Source organism: Leishmania martiniquensis, chromosome 25 (assembly GCF_017916325.1).
Source record: "Leishmania martiniquensis isolate LSCM1 chromosome 25, whole genome shotgun sequence".
NCBI classification, from domain to species: Eukaryota; Euglenozoa; class Kinetoplastea; order Trypanosomatida; family Trypanosomatidae; genus Leishmania; species Leishmania martiniquensis.
Window position 1 is genome coordinate 48,644 of NC_090160.1, and position 18,156 is coordinate 66,799.

Consider the following 18,156-nt stretch of genomic DNA (forward strand, 5'->3'; position numbering starts at 1 on the left):
CACCCACCACCTACTACCACCTTCATGCAGATGAACATGGGCTGCAGGAAAGCGTGTGCAGGTGCCCCCAGTTCACCGGAAAGAATACGCGTAAGTTCGCTGAACCGGCATAAAGCAACACCGCGGGTCTGAGACTGCCTGCGGGCACAGTTGATGTGGCTCGCTTCTCAATTCCTACCTCCTCCGCACCCCACCGCCTAGAGCACCTGCGAGTACTGCCGGTAGATAATGCGGCGCAAGTCGAACATGGCGGGGGTGGCAATGGAGGAGATGGTGACGGTGCCGTCACCCCCTTTGCGGACGCACACGCCCTCGTCAAAGACCAGCAGCGGCGCCTTCTTGTGGAATTCGCTGTGCAGTCCACTTTCCTGGCGTGAGGTCTCCCGCAGCCGGCGCAGGTCCACGTCCCCCACAAAGAACGAGCCGCTCTGCAGCCCATGCCGCTCCCGCTGTGTGGCGCACGCCTGCGACCTGTCCGCCATGACACAGCTGAGAGAGTAGGAGGCGCGGTCGGAGCGGCGACGTTGCACCTCCGGCTCCTCGAAGTCGGCCAACGCGCGAATGCCAGAGAGCTCGCCGTTGACCCATCCAACCTCCCACGTACTTTTCGACGCAGTTTCGCGGACGCGGCGGAGACCGCGCGACAGGCTGCGTGCGAGACTTGACTCGAGCTGCACCGCATAGGAGTACACGTGCGTTGCCAGCTCCAGCGGTACGCCGGCAGAGGTGGGGCTGAAGACGTTCGAGCCGCACTTCATGGCCTTGTCGGCACGGCAAAAATGCTGGAACGCCCGCCCATCCTCGACACTGCCGCGAAGGCCGACCATCTTCTTTGCAAAGGTCCATTTTGTCTTCAGGACACTCTTCATGGTGAGCGCGTCAGGGTAGCCGCTCAGGTCGGAGAGAACAACACGGCAGCGCCGGTTCACCCGCACGGCGACCTGTGACACCTTGGATGGGATGTTCGCGAGCCGCTGCGCATCGTTCTCGACCTGCAACGCCTCCGGCCCCGCATCGCTGTGCTGCCGGGCCGGCGCGCGCTTCTGCAGCACCGCCTGCTCTTCTTCGCTTACAGGAAGTCCGTAGATGACATTTAGGCGCTTCAGCGCCGCCGCGCTCAGTGTGTTGGTTGTCTCGAGTACGGGAAAGCTGAGGTGCTTCGAATAGTAGTGAAGCGGGGGCGGCAATACCAAGCCAAGGGTGGTCGTTACCACCGCCTTCGCCTTCGCTGCAGAGTCGTCAGCACCACCTGCGCCCGATGTAGAGGCGGCCTTGGCGCCACTAGAGGCGTTCAGCTTCTCTGTTACTCTGCCACGGCCAGTCACCGCCGCCGGTGCCCATTCGCCATCATCGTCATCGTCGTTCTCCTCCTCCTCTGCGTTTGCGGCATCGTCATCGTCGTGCACAATTTGGAAGGCGCTCTGAGCATCTAACTCACGGCGGCGCTGCTCCATTTCGTGTTCGAGTTCAATGTAATACTCCTCTAACTCCTCCCCACTCAGCCGACTGCGCCGCGTGATCTGCATGTCCAGGTACTCGCCGTCGCCGGCGGCAGTCACCACAGCCGCGTTTGTCCCCGGCAGTGGCGGCTCCGTCAAGACGATGAGGTGATCAGCGCCGTCGCGATTGCCTTTCACAAAGTACTCAAGCAGTTCGGCAGATGGGCCGAAGTCGAGGGAGGCGCCGTCCGCCACACAGATCTTTGGGCCCTGTATGGGAAACACCTCCTCCGCGCTGCGACACGTGAGGACGTTGGCGAAGAGTCGCTTATCATCAAGAATCAAATAGTCCTGCAGCGACTCTGTCATGGTGCCTGCCTTGTCCAGTAGCTCCTGTGCCTGGGCCGCCACCAAGACAACCTTGTACTTGTCACCGCCCTGCTCCGCCAAGAGGTGCACAATAATGTTCAGCACCTCCAGCCCGCGGCCTGCGATGTTAACAGGCACAAGCACGTCGCTGCCACCGCGCAAGGTGTGCTGAAATTCCTTGAAGAGGCTCTTCAGCTGCTCTTCGTACTTCGACGTCCGAGTTGCATAGGTCAAGTGAAACGGGAAGCTGCTAACTAGCACGATGTTCGCTGTCGTCGGCAAGTCGAACGCCTTCAGCGCGTACGACGGCTTTACGGAGAAATCGGGGCAGTAGAATAGCTCATCGATTTGGTACTTGATCGTCCAGCTGTAGCCGCCGAGCATGCGGCCTGCAAAAACGGCGAAGCAGTTCACCTCGACCTCATCGTTCTTTACCGTGACTTTGCCGCCGTACGGTTCTCGTATGGAGCGAAAGCTGTGGTAGACAGAATCCACCGTCATGGTGAAGGTATCCCCATCCGCGAGTGTGAAGGTGTGCGAGTTCGGGTACTGGTAGAGGAACGCGTGCAGCACACTGTGTACACCAATTTTGGATGTAGCCCCGGCCGCTGCCACGAACGTGCCGGGAAGAATGTGGTTTAGGACAAAGGGAAGGGCGCCGCATGCGGTGATGTGCGGGCTTGATAGGATGACGGCATGCACTGTCGCGAGGTAGGGCTTCAACTTCGAGAGAAAGGACGTGTCGAACTGCTCGTTCCACCCGCAGTCGAAGAGGATGCGGACCCCGTCAATCTCGACAAGGTACGCATACGGTGCATTTGGAGTCGTGCACTCGTACACGGAAGTGAACTGAATGCTGCTCGCGGAGGCGCGCAGCATAACGATGACGAAAGCCGCAGCAGCTGAGAGCAATGATCCACCGCGACCAAACAGGCGCGGAAAGGGAGAAAGAGGGCAAGGGGGCAGGGAAGAGACGTCTGCCGACGAAGCTCAGTGCAGCCGGGTGGAAACACTGATGCGCAGCATGGCGTGAAGCAGTGGATCGTGGATGATAGGGGTGGGGGGTAAGGGAAGATGGTGAAGAAGAGCGAAAGGTACCGGTAGTGCAAGAGGCCAGCAGACAATTCGACAGAGGAGGTGGAGGGAAGGTGCAGCATGGTAGAAGAGTAGAGGAATGTAACGAGAGGGGTGCATCTACACGTATGCCAGCGAAGAGGACATAGTGATCAGGAAGGGAACGTTGGGGGAGGGGGGACTCCGACTCGCTTCAGCGAAACCCAAGATGACACCTGTCGGAGGGCCTGATGTAGGTCAGTCCAAACATACCAGAGACGAGGAGGAAATCAGGCGAACAACGCTGGGCATATGTGATCCCCAGCACCCGGTATGCACGCGCTCTTGGAGAAAGAGGGTGAGGCGAGAGGGCACGTCGGTGTGCCCACAGGTCATTACGGGAAAGAATCGCTGCATGAGTGTCAGTGTACGCTGAGGTTACTGCGCCGGGGAAACAGATGTAAGGGCGGCAGGAGTAAAACAGCGCTCCTGAGGCGATGCCAAAAGGGTAAAAAGAGCCTTGAAGACACGCGCCGGCACCGCTCCTCCTCAGCCGGAGTGCCCCCGGCCGCTCCCTACCTCCCGTACAGCAGCGCCCGCAGCAGCCATACACACACACACACGCATTGACACTGGCACTCTTATATATGTGTGAATGAGCGAAGTCAGCATAGCGCAGCAACCGCGCTTCGCAACCCACTCATCCGCAGACACGTCGGTGCGCATCGGCCCAGCCTGAAGTACCACTAACGAATGATGCCCCGAACGAAAAATGCGCCTGTCACAAGGGCACCCTCGCGTCTTTACGGAGAACACGCTGGCTCCGACGCGGAGGCCTTTACAGAGACACGGAATGCGTACGTTTCACACTCCGACTTTGTGGGTGCCTCGCCAGAGCTGCTGAAAAGCCGTTCCCCCGCAGTGATAGAGGGGATCGCAGCAAGGCTGTGAATGTGCGGCAACTCATCGACAAAGTATTCCCGCAGCGCCGCCAACGCGGCAGCCTCCACCGTCTCTTTCTTTCGAAGACCGGACGCCTGCGCGATGCAGTAGCCCATCTCCTCTGAGATGGGCACACTCAGCCGGCAGTGCCACATTCGACCTCTCTGGCACGTGTCTGTCTGCAGGGTGAGCCCGTAGGCGTGAAGACACAGCTTCCCCAGCAGCTGTTCCGCCGTCTGTGCGACCACAGCAGACAGGTGCGCTGGCGAAAGGAAGGCGACATCTGTTTCTCGGCTGATGCGGTTGGCCAACTCGCGCGCGCAGCTCAACAAGTTCTTGCCGATAACGTGTTCCAGTACAATCGAGTGCTTCTGTGATGAGATGCGGAAAGAGAGGTCGCTTACCTGTTGATGCTCAAAGTTGAAGAGGAGCCAATGGTCACTGACGGTGCGGTTGCTCGTCGACTTGATCTCATCCACAACCGCGTCGCGCAGGCGACCGAGAGACCCTTGCGCATCCGGCTGGAGTCGCAACTGCCCCCTCGTCACTACCTCCTCGGCGAAAGCGCGCTGCTGGGCTCGTATGTGAGCCTCAAACACCTGCTGGGCGGCGCGTACCACAGCGACGAGTGGCGTGATGCCGTACCCTCGGCCAAGGTAAAAGACCCTACCATCAGTAAACGGATTCGCTGAGAAGCGCGAATGCTCCTGTGACAGGGCGCTTTCGGCAGGAATTCTACTCCACAGCTCCGCGACATGATTGGCACCGCTTTGGCGCACGCGCACGGAGCACTGCAGCCCGTAGAGGCGAGCGATGGCGTGCGCACAGGTCTGCAAGGGTGACGCATCTGGCAGCGCCGATGGCAGGTCCTCTGCAAACCTGTCATCACCGGTCGTTTCAGCGGATGTGTCTTGGCAGACCACCTCTGGGAGGTGCTGCATGCCTCTCAGCAGGGCAAAGAGAGCCCCGATCTCGGTGGAGCCGGTAGCCTCAGCGATAACGCGCTCCAGGGCATCGTGCGCACCGCCCGTCCTCGTGCACCGTGCCACGTACACGGCGCAACTTGCCTCACGCATGACGCGAATGCTCCCGAGAAAGGAAGTTTGGACCCTGGTCGCAGCCCAATAGCGCTCCAAGGCAGAGCCAGTGCTCTCTGAGAGAGGCAGCAGCTGCGGCTCCGCGTGCTTGCGCGGCACCAGAAGCTTGATCAGTGGATCAGACGAGAGTGCTGTCGCAAACACGCTGGAGTTGGTATCTTGCAGCGCCTTCACTTCAGCACAGGGCGCTGGAGCGCCGCTGGCGTCGATTAACTTTCTTTCTTGAGCCTGCTTCACACTCAAGTAGCACAGATCAGGGAACCGCTGCGCCAAGGCAGCTGCCAGCGCCTTCTGCTCGCTGCGCGCCTTGCGACAGTCAAGCGCGAAACAAGAAAACTCACGGCTGGCCGCAGCATCGGCGGCCAGCGAATCGGCTGCATTGGCATTGGGGGTGCCTTGGACAACGAACAGTTCAGAGAGCCACACAGGTTTGCTCTCCGTCGAGATGCCCAGCTCTGGAAAAGCTGCGTTGGCTCTCAGCATCCGCGTCTCCAGCAGAAACGTTGCGTTCTGCCGTTGCAATGCCCACCGGAGCTGGTTCTCAAGCCCCTGCGTGGGGTGGGGAGCGGTGTCGTCCGCAAGGGTAGCTTTGGTGCTCTCCTGGATGGCGCGCACGTCTGAATGGTAGGCGATTTCGCGCTCGAACACGTCAGGAAACACCGCCTGCAGCGCCTCCACGGTGGCACGCTCCACTGTCGACCTCTTGGAGGTGCCCGTCGCCCTCCCAAGGACAAAAAGGGGGAAAGCATCGTCAGCGACGTCAGCGGTTCCCGTCAAGCGCAGACGCGCCTGCACCTGAGCCCTATGCACACTACCGCTCAGCGTCTCCGCGCGAAAGCTGACGTCCTCTTCACTGATGCCGTAGTAGTAGACGAGTAGCCGGCGCAAGAGGTGCTTCACGCGCAGACCTTTCTGTGGCAACACAAGGTGAAGCGGCGAACTACGCAGGCGCTGTTGGATAGAGGCGTGACGTTCGGCATAGTACTCCGCAGTGGAGTCGGCGCAGAACTGCAAAAACCGGCGCAGCCCATCGCTCGTGAGGGCTACCTCACATGAAGTCAGTGATTTCCCGGTCACACGGTGACGCAGAGAGCACTCCAAATGGTTGAGACTGAGGCTGGGCCGAAAGCTCAGCGCAAAGCCCTCAGACGCCCAGCACACTATGTAGAGGGACAGCACCGACGCGGCAGTGGTGCTTGCCGCACAGCTTGAGGGGTAGGCAAGACCAGCAGCAGAGAAGGCGTCTCGAAGAGCGCGGCGAATGCAGCCGAGGTAGCCTTCACTGACCGCCTCGCCTTTCAGCACCGTCACCAGCTGCTGCTCTTCGTCCGAAAGAGAATCCACCAGTACCCCCATGCCACGCGGTACGAGCTCAACACTGGCAGTGTGCAGATGCGTACCCTGGAGGTCCTGGCCGCTGGTGTGGCGCACCAGCAACCGCAGCTTCGGGTACCTCTGCTCCAGAAACTTCACGGCACCGTGAATTTCGTCAGAGGCTACTCGTGAAAGGTCGACGATGGTGGCAGAGGTCCTGTGCACCGGGGCCGTGAGAGAAAGCTCCGAAGCAGGTGACGTGGCGTGCAGCTCCTCGAAAGGATGCAAGCGACCGACAGCCTCCTGAACCGTCGTGGAGGAGGTGCCTTGCCACCCTACCAATTCATGCAGAGGTGCCTTCGCACCGCCTTCCCATGGCGGCTGATGCTCCACAATCACTCGCATATCTTCAGTAATGCAAAGCCGCAAGGCTCCTCCTCGGACACGCTTTGCACGACGCAGTGCCTCCAACATGGAGTAGATCTCGCCAAGGGTACTGCAGTTGCGGCGCTGTGATCCGGCGCGTGCCGGCAACGCCCATGCGACACAGCGCCAGCGGTAGATCCGCCAGCCACCTGGAATTGCAGGTAGCCTCCACATGAAAGATGCAACAGCAACCCTTTGATCGCCCCTGCCTCCTCACCCAGGACCTCTGCCATCAATAGCAGCAGTGCTTCTCGTCCAGCTCCCTCCCCCAGCGACGGTGTTGCGAAAAGATGAAGCCGTCGTTCCAAAGGCCGCCACCCTTTCCGAAAGTCCTCAGGAACGACGGCGGCGCTGCAGCTGCCCCCTGTGCGCGCTACGCGCGATGGTGAAAAGACGCCGCAGTTAGTGTGATCGGGAGGTCCCGTGCTCACACCGGCGGGCGAGACCTCACGAAGAAAGGCAGAAACGTTTGTGTGAGAATGCAGCGCGTAAGGAAGCACCGGACAGTTTTCGTCGGCGCACGTTCGCTGTGTGTGAAAAGGGGTGTTATGCCGACGCGGCCTCCGCACCACCAACTCTGAAGAGCCAAGAGAAGGAGAAAAGGAGGTAGAGAAGACAGACAGCGAGAAAGGGAACGGCGCTGTATGGGGCTGCTCAACTGCCGCGCTGACCAAGAATGATTTGAAGGCACCATATGGGGAGAAGAGCGGCGGTGTGGGGAGGGGCTGCAGCATCCGTCAGCACAGTTTCGCCCTCTCCAATACACACATCATTCGCATTCATCAGGGGCATTCGCATCTCTGCATAGAGCCACGTAAACACTTCTCGGCGGACAGCACAGCAGTTCGACTTGCCCCGATGGCGAGAAAAAAAAAAACATCACGGCAGCCTCGACCGACTCCGACAGTTAAGCGACACGAATCCAGCTAACACGAGTAGTGCACGCCGGCACCATCACACCGATATACCTATACATGTACGCGCCAACGCTACTCCGCTGAAATATCCACAATCAGTCCACATTCATTGACATATGGCCCAGCGCACATGCCCGCACGTTTGTCCCTCGCCCTCTCCCCGCTACCTGGCGTGCCCCTCTCACTCTCTCTCGCTGCCCTCCAAAAGACGCGCGCTCTATCATCGCGCCGCACTGCACAGGCGCCACACCGTCGGAGCACCGCCTCGGCCTCAGGCGCCTCTCCTCAGCCCAGCCACGCCGCCGCCCCGCGCGTCGGCACATCCACCGTCACTCTCACATTCGGCGGGCTGCGAGCCGAGGCGCACCCCTCGGAGCGGCCTGAGCCGCTCCGGCGCACCGCCCACCGGCACCTCACCACGAGCAATACACCGATCGCATGTCCCCTGCGCCGCAGGTACGCCACCCCGCGCCACCAACACAGGCGGTTCGGCTCCAGCGTGGATCAGGGCCGGTTTGGCTTCCACACGCCCCACCACCCACCTGCACGCACATACACACACGCAGAGCGGGCCACACGGAGCCGCCACAGGCGCCGCGCGCAAGGCGAGGTGTGCGCTCGCCGTCATCCTAGACAGGGCCACACGCGCAGAGGCGATAAATTGGGTTCAGAAAAGGAGGAAAGGTGGCGGTGGTGCAGATCTCGCGCATCACTTGTTCACCAGAGCGGTGATGCCGAACTCGTAAGACTGCGGATTAAGCTCCATGCGCTCCTGAATAGCTGCGGCTGCCGCGTTGAGGAAAGATGCGTTGTCGGTGCAGTAACTATGCAGCGTCGGATTTTCCTTACGCCCATCCAGCTCGACACAACGCCCGCCGGCGTGAATGAAGCAGACGAAGTGCAGGTCGATTTCTGCGCCTCCATCTCCGTTTGCAGTGGCGCCCTCTTGCGCTGCAGCACCGTGAGCGTTGGCGAGACGTTCGTCTTCGGCAACACGTTCGCCCAACGTCTTGGGATCCACCGTCACTGACGAAGGCTTCGCCCACTCACTGTCGAGAATGCTGCCCGCACACACCTCGCCAATCTTATCGCGATTGTTAAGAAGCGCATGGACGATGGCAACGGTGCCGCACATGTTCGGCACACGCTGGTGCGTGAAAAAAAACGGATGCGCTTTGCGAAACGCCGCAACTTCATCCCTCTGGGCCGCCTGCTGCTCAGCAATGCGTTTTTCGGTGGCGGTGCAGATTGGGTACACGAGCAGGACGGCGTGAACCGGCGAAGGAACCATCTGCAGCAGGTCGTCCGATGTGCCGTACACGTCTACAAACTGCGCCTTCGCCTCTGCGATACCCAAGGCGGTCATGTAACGGTTCATTACCGTTGGGTTGCTCTCCAGGGGGAGCATGGCAGGGCAACGGTCACGACAGCGGAACAGAGAGGCGAGGGGTGGGAACGAAAGGACGCGGAGAAGCGAACGACAGGTAAATGAGCAGGGCGGTGGGGGGAGGAAGGGCGGAGATGAGGTGGACGCAGGCGCGGTCGTCCAATCGAGGGCAGCCAGCGGATGGTAAGCGAGTCGAAAGACCTTTTGTGTGGCAGTCGGAGGGGAGGAGAGAGGGGCGAAGCCGAAACGGTAATGGTGAGAAGAGACGCAAGTTTCTCTTCAACTGGGTAGAGAGAAACCGTTGGCCTGATGAGTGCGTGCTGCTCGGACGAATAGGGTGGCAACAAGACGCTGCGGAGGCCCGCGCGCTTTGGTGGGCTCAACGCCTTCCAGACTGCGCCGCCGCTTGTGCACAGTGAGCCCCATACGTACAGAGAGGGTGCCTTGCAAGGGAGAGGATCCAAAGGCGGCAGCGGGAGGACGCGAGGTGTCTTCAGCGATGGGTTCACCCCCCCTCCCATATCGCGAAGAACAGAAGCGAATCGCCGGTCGTTGCACGCACGTGCTCCCCCGCCCTCCTCCTTTGCACCCGATTTGAGTGGCTGCATTATGTACCAGATCAAAAAGAAGCTGTAGACACAGAGCGCGAGGAGGCAGGGGGGAGCGCCGACCCGAGCACTACGCCTTGGCGCTACGGACGCATTGAGTGTCTTGCTCCCAAACCGAGCCGCAGCAGCCGCAAGGGCACTGGGTTCTTCTCACTGATCTTCATGTCTCCCTAAGCCGAGGCGAATGCAGTCAGAACGTGAGCGTGTGTGTGCCTGTCTTCGGAGTAGAGCCTTGAGGAGGGAACGCCGTACGCTGGGCACACACGGTTAAGCATACGATGCAGACAAAAAAACAGAAAGAGACTCGACTGTGCAGCTGTGCCGCCTGCTGCGTGCCAGCAAGTGGGGGTAACTCTTTGATGAGTTGCGGGGAAAACATTTGAACCCTTCACAGCGCGCTGGTCGGACTGTTTCTGCTGTCCATGTTGTCCTTCCGCCCGCTCTCGTGTGCCTCTGTCTCTCTCTCGCTCTTTCGCCCACCATGACTGTTCGAGTGTATGTACATTAGTTCCTCACAAAAGTCCGAGCATATCACCTTCGTTGCATCACTGCTGTCTCGGGCAGCAGCAGCCACCTCCTCCGTGGATACTCCGCATTTCCCTCTAAAGAAGTGCCTTCAAGTCCGGCTCGGTCTCGCGGCTTACTTTGCTGATGTCAATGGTCGCCTCACAAACTGGGCACACGAGCGTCGCCTTCAGTCGAGTCAGCAGGGCTGAGTAGGTAGCAGGGAAGTCGCAGCACGGCGTCGTGGTGTAGTCGTTCCGCACGATGTGCTTGCCCGTCACAATGCAGAAAGGGATAGTGTTCTTGCAGGCCCCGCAGTCAAGTTCCGTCTCGGGCACCGGCGCGTCACAGTAGGGGCACGGCGCCGTTGGCTCCACCGGGTCGTCCGCGTTGTCCTTGCTGTGGCGGCGCACGATACCCTCAATCTTCTTGCGCGATTTTTCTGTCATCTCTGTCCGGTACTTCTCGTTCTGCACAAGATAGCAGGCGTACTCGAAGGCAGACTTGTTGAAGTTGGACTTGACGCACTGCAGCACGGTGGCGGTGATGATGGCGACAATGTGCTTCGGGAACTTTTGTATGTTGCGCGACACGCGCAGCAGCATGCGGCACGCCGTGTCTTCGTCGCGCATGATTTTGAGCAGGTCTTTGACGATGATGTACGCGTGCAGTAGCATCAGTGTGCGGCGCAGGTCGTTCGGCACCCGTATGCTCTTCCCCTGAAGAATGCGGTACGCCTCCACGAGGGTCTTGTGCGCGTTCTTGTAGTTGCCCATCTCCTGCTCCTTTGCTGCGATAATGACCGAGGTCTTGGCCGCCTTCTCGTAGCTGCCCATAGCTAGGTAGAGCTTGAAGATGTACGACGGGTCCTTCGGCTCGCCGTCCGTCTCGCCCATGAGGTAGTCGATGAACTTATTCGTCAGGCTGTCGCTATGTGCTCTGCCCACTACCTCCACTGCCTTCTCGATGTCCTCAGGCTGCCCCGACTCGAGGTACTTCTTGAGAGCCTTTGCGTAGTTGCCGCCGATGTGGTAGTACATCCCAGCCTGCCCGGGCTTACCGTCGCTGTCGTAGTACTCCGCAATCATTGTGAAGTCTGCCTGATTCGCGATCGGGGCTACACCGTCCTTCAGCTGCACCTGATTCAGCAAGGCGCTCTCAAAGTGGAACATGCAGTCATGCACCTTCGCCAGCTCAAAGGCCTCCGCCAGCGACTTGGCCAGCACCAGGAACTCGACCGCCGTGCCGTAGTCCTTCTGAATTTTGCATTTTTTCGCCACGAGGGCGGCCGCATTGGCGGAGCGGGTCTGCCGCACAATGACGTAGGCGCCGTGGAGGTCATTCAGCTTGTCCAGCCGCAGCCGCACCGCGTTGTCCCAATCCTCGGCTTGCAGGTAGGCTTTTTCGGCCTCCGCAAAGGCCCCGTCGGCCTCCATGCCATGTGCGTAGATGCCGATGATGTTGCGCGACTTGATGAGAGGCAGCAGGCGTGCCGCCGCCTTCAGGTTTTTGCAGCGCTCGATGTAGAGGGTCGCCGCCCGCTCAAGTTCGCCGGCCTTCTCGTAGAGCTGCGCCGCCTCCTCGTGCTGGTGATTTTCCTCGCAAAGCTTTGCGCAGTCCGTCACAAACGACATATCCGTCGACTCCTTTGCAATCCTCATCGCGTCAGCGATATTTCCAGTGCGAATCTGACAGCGGGCCGCACCCTGCCGGCACTGCTCGTTGTGCCGCTCCACCTCCTGTACACTCACCGAAAGCTGCGTGCTCGCATGGCCGGTCGGCACCTTGCGGTGGCCTTGCTGAAACATCTCCTGTGCCTTCGCGTACTCACCGCGGTACTCCAGCTGCTGCGCATACTCGCGCGAGATGACGGGCACCTCCTCCGGCGCAAGCTGCTCTGCTAGGGCGAGGGCGCGCTCCCACTGCATCATGTCTCGCCGCATCTCCAACGCGCAGAGCGGCTGCGAAGAGCGAAGAAAGAAGTTCTGCGCGTCCTTCATGTACCCCATGATCATCGACACGTGTCCGAGGAGCAAGTTTTTCTCGTGAATGTGGCGAATCTTCTCTAGGCACAGCACCAGGCTCGGCTGGGACAACTGTCTGTAGACGCGGATGGCCAGCTCCACGTCCAGCATGTGCAGCGCCTTCACCGCCAGGTCCTCGGCCTCCTGCGGCGTGGAAATATTGTTCGACGACCACCGCAGCCGATTCAGCGAGAAGTTGTTGTAAAACGCCTCGGCATTGGGGGTTCTCAAATAGATGTTACTGTGCGTGCGCAGCGGCACTGACTCCAGCGTCCCGTTGGGCAGCTGGCACACGACCGCGCCACGAAAAAGTGTGATGGGGGTGCAGTCGGGTGGCAGTGGCGTGTACAGGTTGGTGTTGCTGCTCTCCTTCACCAGAACCGACTCGCACGTCGCGCCGTGACGGCTGTGGGGGGTGTTCACAAATGTCACGCACTTCTGGCCGTCGTGTGTGATGAAGACCGTTGCATCTGCCTGGTCCCACAGCACTATCTTGTGATCTGCCTCAGAGCCCTCTGCCCGGTTCGCCACCTCCGTCACGAGATTCAGGTGGAAGAGGCCGTTGCTTTCATCCATGTAGGCGACGCGCGTGCAGGCGGGGTTCGGAAAGGCGCGCTTAAGGCCCGTGTTGCACGTGAACGCGGCCACTTGCTGGAGGTTGTGCAGCGCGTAGACACTTACGCGACTTATCGTGGCGTATATGAAAAATGTTTCGGAGAGGCCGGTGGACACGAGGCGCGTGTCGCCGCTTTGCGGGAAAAAGACCGGGGCAGCGGCCTGGGGGGTGTCGCGGATGGGACTCAGCTGCACTCGTCCCTCGTACACCACCGCCGCCAACTGCGAGTTCACCTTCAGCTCGGTGACCGCTGACGGATACTCCATAGTGCGCAGCAACCCCGAGCGCGCCTGCTGTGGCGAGTCGGACGAATTCTTGGTTGGCTCTGTCATGGGGTAGGGAAGGCTATTGGGGATGAAGTACTCGTAGTAGGACACCCGGTTATTCGTGCCGATGCCGAGCATCGCCATTCCAGCGGCCATGAAGGTCGGTTCGCTATTCACTGGCACCGTGCAGACGACGCGGTTGTCCTGCAGGTTCTTCACCCCGATCGTGCGGGTGGAAATGAAAGAAAAGACGAGTGTGCCGTACGACGCGCTGACGTTCAACACGTTCAGTGTGAACGCGGTAGTGCTGCCGTGACTAGTGCCAACAAGCAGCTGTTGGCCGTCCCTCGACCACTGCAGCCACACCGGCTCGCCGTCGTTCAACTCCATCGTCGCCTCGTCGCCGGTGGCAACGATACCGTCGTCATGGACGCGCAAGAGGCGCACGCACTTCTCCGCTACAGCCGCGACGAGACCGCTGCCCTCGCCAAAGTTCACCATGTGCACGACGCTGGACGATAGCCGGACGCTGCTGCGCAGCCGTACCTCGCTGCCGGCCAGGTCCAAGAGCCCCACCACGCCACTTTTGAACCCAGCAATGAACTCGCCGTTGACGCCAGCCGTCAGGCATGTTATTGGGCCCAGCTCACTATTGAACTGGCCTGCTGCCGTTTCGAAGGTACGAGGGTCGACCATCAGCACCGCGCTGCGAAGATTCACGGCGGCGAGGCTCAAGCCCCTAGGCGAACTGGTCGTCACGGAAACACATAGCGACTGCGGTGTAGCGGGCAGCGGAATTGTCGTGAGCCTGCTGCCTTCGGCGTCAGAAATGGACAGAGTACGGTCTTCGGAGATTACGAGGAGACGGCTGTCCGGCACGGACGTCCAAACGCCGGAGAGAACCTGCTGCGTGTGCGCCTCCGCCACCGGCACCAGTCGCAGCGTTCTGCGGTTGTACAGCACCAACTTACCGCTCTTCGCGCCCACAGCGAGCTGTGGCTGCGCATGGGACCAGCAGATGAAGCACAGGTCATTCAACTTTGTGTCTATGGTGTCGCTTTGGCGTGTGCGATGTGTGTACAAGTGCACCAGCGACGAGGTGTTCGTGATGATGGCGAGAGTGTCGCTGCCGCACTCCCACGCCATGCTCACCACACCCGGCATCGAGAATTGATGCTCCACCTGACCCGCCTTGGTGAGAATGAGCACACGCCCTTTCGAGCCGCTCACCGCTATCAGCGGTGCGGATGGGTGCAATGCCCGCACGGCATGACCCTGGCCCACGTCTGCGTTAGAAATGACAAACTGCTGCGTTAGCCCCATTGCGCGGTGCGGGGCAAAAACGACCCGATGATGCAGAAGCGTCAGCAACACAACGCTCACAGGGGTGTGGGGGAGGGGGGGTCCCGCCTTTGGCCGGGTCGAAGACTGGATGGACCCCCGCACACGCCGCGCGGCAGATGAGTACCCAAATGCGCAAAGACAAGGGAAGGAATAAAAAAGGCGCTACGCGAGTCACGGGAGCGAACCCCTCCGAGTCAGATCTCAGGGATGCTCTCTCTCTCTCTCGCTCACACCCACACCCACACTCGCACACACACGCACACACGTCTCGCTCCTCTGTGACGAACGAGAAGACAGAGGGTGGGAAAGAGCGGCGCCCTCTTAGGCGGCGTGCCCGTCCTTAAGACGCGTACTTGACCGTCAGAGATTCTTCCCCCCGGTTTGCTAAGCAAACTCCTTGCGAGGTGAAAAAAAAGAGTAACAAGCGGTGTCTGGAGTATACGAATGGGCCACGCCTCTACCAGTCGAGCGTGAGACGTTGAGATCTGCTCCACCTCCTGCAGGCGCTCCTAAACTCCAATCTATGCCCGAAACGAGAAAGGAACTAACTGCTGTGACTACAGTACGCTAGCGAATGTGCCCAGCACGTGGTGAGGCAGATAGAGGAGGCCGGAAGAGCATGGAGAGCATCGATAGGCACTAAGTGATGCACACAGGTAGGTCCGGCTAGGCAGAAACCCGACGCCTTCTTCCTCTTCTCCCTATGTGAAGAGGAGCAGACGAGGCTCAAGAGGCTCTGGCATAACGATCGACTCTGTAACGCCTCCTTCGGCGTGCGCGGCAAAGGCTAGTGGCAGCCTTCGCAGCCATTCTGGAGACACACACGCAGGCCGTCAGTGTGGAAACCTTCCGAGATCGACACTAGCGGCAATGCTCACAGCGTGCCGCACTGGCAGAGAGGACAGACCAAACACGAGATGGAGCCGCCCGCACCCGCTTCTTTCTGGGATGCTCCCCTTTGGTTGGCGTCCTCCCTTCTTCGGTTTCGTTTCTCTTTCGTGTTTTTTGTATAATTACCCGCAACAGAAGTCAAGCTGCAATGAGTGCCGCGGCAGGCACACGCACACACACTCACACACACAAACATGAAGTGAGAGAAAGACACAGACAGAGAGAGGGGGGCACACGCGGAGACAAAACGGACGAGTAACGAAGAAGAGAGAGCAGAAACTCGCCAACAGTAGGAGGCACCAGAGAACGTTAGAGACGGCAAGTGCGCTGGAAAGGAGCCGCAGCGAGAAAAGCAGCCTCGACGAGTGTGCGATTCGGCACGTCAAGCACACTAGACGGGAGATTCCTCCTTCCACGCGCACAGCAGGATCCCAACTCTCAGTAGCCGCAATACGCTCCACCGCTCACGACTGCCACACATCACCACACCTCTCTGCCGCCGCGGCAACTCGACGTACATTCCCAGCGCACATGCCCGCACGTTTGTCCCTCGCCCTCTCCCCGCTACCTGGCGTGCCCCTCTCACTCTCTCTCGCTGCCCTCCAAAAGACGCGCGCTCTATCATCGCGCCGCACTGCACAGGCGCCACACCGTCGGAGCACCGCCTCGGCCTCAGGCGCCTCTCCTCAGCCCAGCCACGCCGCCGCCCCGCGCGTCGGCACATCCACCGTCACTCTCACATTCGGCGGGCTGCGAGCCGAGGCGCACCCCTCGGAGCGGCCTGAGCCGCTCCGGCGCACCGCCCACCGGCACCTCACCACGAGCAATACACCGATCGCATGTCCCCTGCGCCGCAGGTACGCCACCCCGCGCCACCAACACAGGCGGTTCGGCTCCAGCGTGGATCAGGGCCGGTTTGGCTTCCACACGCCCCACCACCCACCTGCACGCACATACACACACGCAGAGCGGGCCACACGGAGCCGCCACAGGCGCCGCGCGCAAGGCGAGGTGTGCGCTCGCCGTCATCCTAGACAGGGCCACACGCGCAGAGATAGCGAGAGACTCCAACTTTAGGAAGAAAGGATCTCGGAGGCTGTGCGCAAAAAGAGGCAATCCACCACACGAAGGGCATCGTGAAAGGCGAGTCGGCGACGAAGCAGAGGAGCCAGGCGAGAGAGGTAAAGAGGAAGGTAGTGCAAGGAATCTTGGCACAACGGGCAGCGACAACCTTGCCGAAAGGTTCTTCACAGATGAAGGCCATAATTCAGGCCGTATACCTCTGCCCACACACTAGGACCTATACACATCTATGTATCTCCGCCTAAGCTCCCCCATGCCGTGACCCTCACTCACGAGCAATACAGGCCCTGGCGTCGCCACCGCCGAGAATGAAGTGGGCGGGCATTACGAAGTTGACTTGCTGCTGGCACCGGCGGCTGAATACTCCCAGAGGGCATTCACCTGCTCATACACTGCAATAAGCACGGCGTTGCCGGGAAAGGCCCGTACCGCAGTGACACTATAGCCGCGGAAGAGACCTCGCATGCCCTCCGTCTTGTACAGTCGCGCGCACGCCTGACGAAAATTGAGCTTGAGGTAGTCCGCTTTCATTGTTTGCTGCTTTGTCTTCACTGCATCGACAGGGTACGTGGTGGTCCAGAACGCGACACCGGCGCATCCGCCCCCAAGGAAGTGCACCCATGCTGGTGCCTCGTGGAACATCTGCCCCTCTGACAGGAAAGGCCGAATAACGGACTGGAATGCTAAAAAATAGAAGCCGCAGCCGATAGCTTCGCGCATCATCATGGCCGTGTGCCCGCGAAAGAGGCCACGGATACCGCGCCGCCGGTACGTGGCAGCGGCGCACTCGAGGGAGTTTTTGTAAATGCGCTCCTCTACCGGCAATGTATTCTGTATCTGCATTTTGCACTTTATGAGCTCAGCCGGGGTGAGTACTTGCGAAACGACAACACCGCCAACGGCACCGGCCACCGACACTGCCCAATACGGCTCCCGATTGGAGGGGCCGCAGTGGCCGTACGTGACTTTCTGAAATCCCTCAATGGCGGAGCGGTACGAAACAAATAAAAGCGCATTTTCCAGCGCCGCGCCAATGACCGGGGCGGGTAGTCCACGGAAAAAGCCGTTGACAATCCCCTCCTCTTTTGAAATTGCTCGGATGCACTGCAGAACTCCTCCATAGCGCTTCCCGTCGTCCTGCAAGCGCACCTTGATCGTATCCATCGGGTATTCGATCACTGTTGCACTCGCCCCACCCAGCGAGCCGGCCACCATCTCGCGGGCGTCATCGGTGCTCATTCGCGAAGAGTCGCGATGGAATCGCACGAAATGGAAGCGCCGGAGCTCACGTACACACACGGACTCCCCCGCGCCCCACCCCGCCGCAAACACACCGACAGAAACACGCACACACACACACACAGACACGGAGAGAGAGAAGCCACGACAAAGAAAAGGTGATGAGAGAACAAACCGCACCCGCCACCTGGGGGAGAGGAGGAAGACCGTCCGAAGGTGAAGAAGAACGAATGGGCAGCGACGGAGAATGAAATCTCTCCTGCTGCCTGAGGAGACGGAGAGAAGGGGTGCCGACGAGTAAAGAGGAAAAGGAGAAGAGAGAGATGAGGAGGAAAGGGGCGCGCGGTGGTGGCGGCGTGCCACCGCTTACGTTGGTGGGCCTGTGCTCGAGTCACACCGGTGCTGTGAATGAGCCGGCGAGTGCGAGCGCCTGTATCTGCGCTGCCGAAAAAACTGACCTCACGCCTGGGTACGGTATCTCAGCCGGCCACACAACCACACACTTACACTCACAGACACACCAAAAAAGAGGGGGATCACAAGGAAAAGGCTACGAAGCGAAGAGGGGCCATTTAGACGTCACCCGGGAGCGAAAGACAGCGCCACACCGCCCAATCCAGCGCACCAGTGTGTGTGT

The 18,156-nt window shown here is 60.1% G+C and overlaps 5 protein-coding genes across 5 annotated transcripts; all 5 read right to left on the reverse strand.

Moving 5' to 3' along the window:
• Positions 1-197: 197 nt before the first annotated feature.
• Positions 198-2,687, reverse strand: LSCM1_05212 (uncharacterized protein; the record flags this gene model as incomplete). The annotated part of the gene is made up of 1 exon (XM_067322685.1): positions 198-2,687. One exon carries the CDS (start codon positions 2,685-2,687, stop codon positions 198-200), a length of 2,490 nt encoding a protein of 829 aa, XP_067178050.1.
• A 977-nt stretch (positions 2,688-3,664) lies between these two features.
• Positions 3,665-6,814, reverse strand: LSCM1_05213 (uncharacterized protein; the record flags this gene model as incomplete). The annotated part of the gene is made up of 1 exon (XM_067322686.1): positions 3,665-6,814. The coding sequence occupies one exon, from the start codon at positions 6,812-6,814 to the stop codon at positions 3,665-3,667; it is 3,150 nt and encodes a 1,049-aa protein (XP_067178051.1).
• Positions 6,815-8,266: 1,452 nt separating this feature from the next.
• LSCM1_05214 (uncharacterized protein) lies at positions 8,267-8,935 on the reverse strand (the record flags this gene model as incomplete). Its single annotated transcript, XM_067322687.1, has 1 exon — positions 8,267-8,935. One exon carries the CDS (start codon positions 8,933-8,935, stop codon positions 8,267-8,269), a length of 669 nt encoding a protein of 222 aa, XP_067178052.1.
• Positions 8,936-10,154: 1,219 nt separating this feature from the next.
• Positions 10,155-14,285, reverse strand: LSCM1_05215 (uncharacterized protein; the record flags this gene model as incomplete). The annotated part of the gene is made up of 1 exon (XM_067322688.1): positions 10,155-14,285. The coding sequence occupies one exon, from the start codon at positions 14,283-14,285 to the stop codon at positions 10,155-10,157; it is 4,131 nt and encodes a 1,376-aa protein (XP_067178053.1).
• Positions 14,286-16,604: 2,319 nt separating this feature from the next.
• Positions 16,605-17,519, reverse strand: LSCM1_05216 (uncharacterized protein; the record flags this gene model as incomplete). Its single annotated transcript, XM_067322689.1, has 1 exon — positions 16,605-17,519. The coding sequence occupies one exon, from the start codon at positions 17,517-17,519 to the stop codon at positions 16,605-16,607; it is 915 nt and encodes a 304-aa protein (XP_067178054.1).
• Between the last annotated feature and the right edge of the window lie 637 nt (positions 17,520-18,156).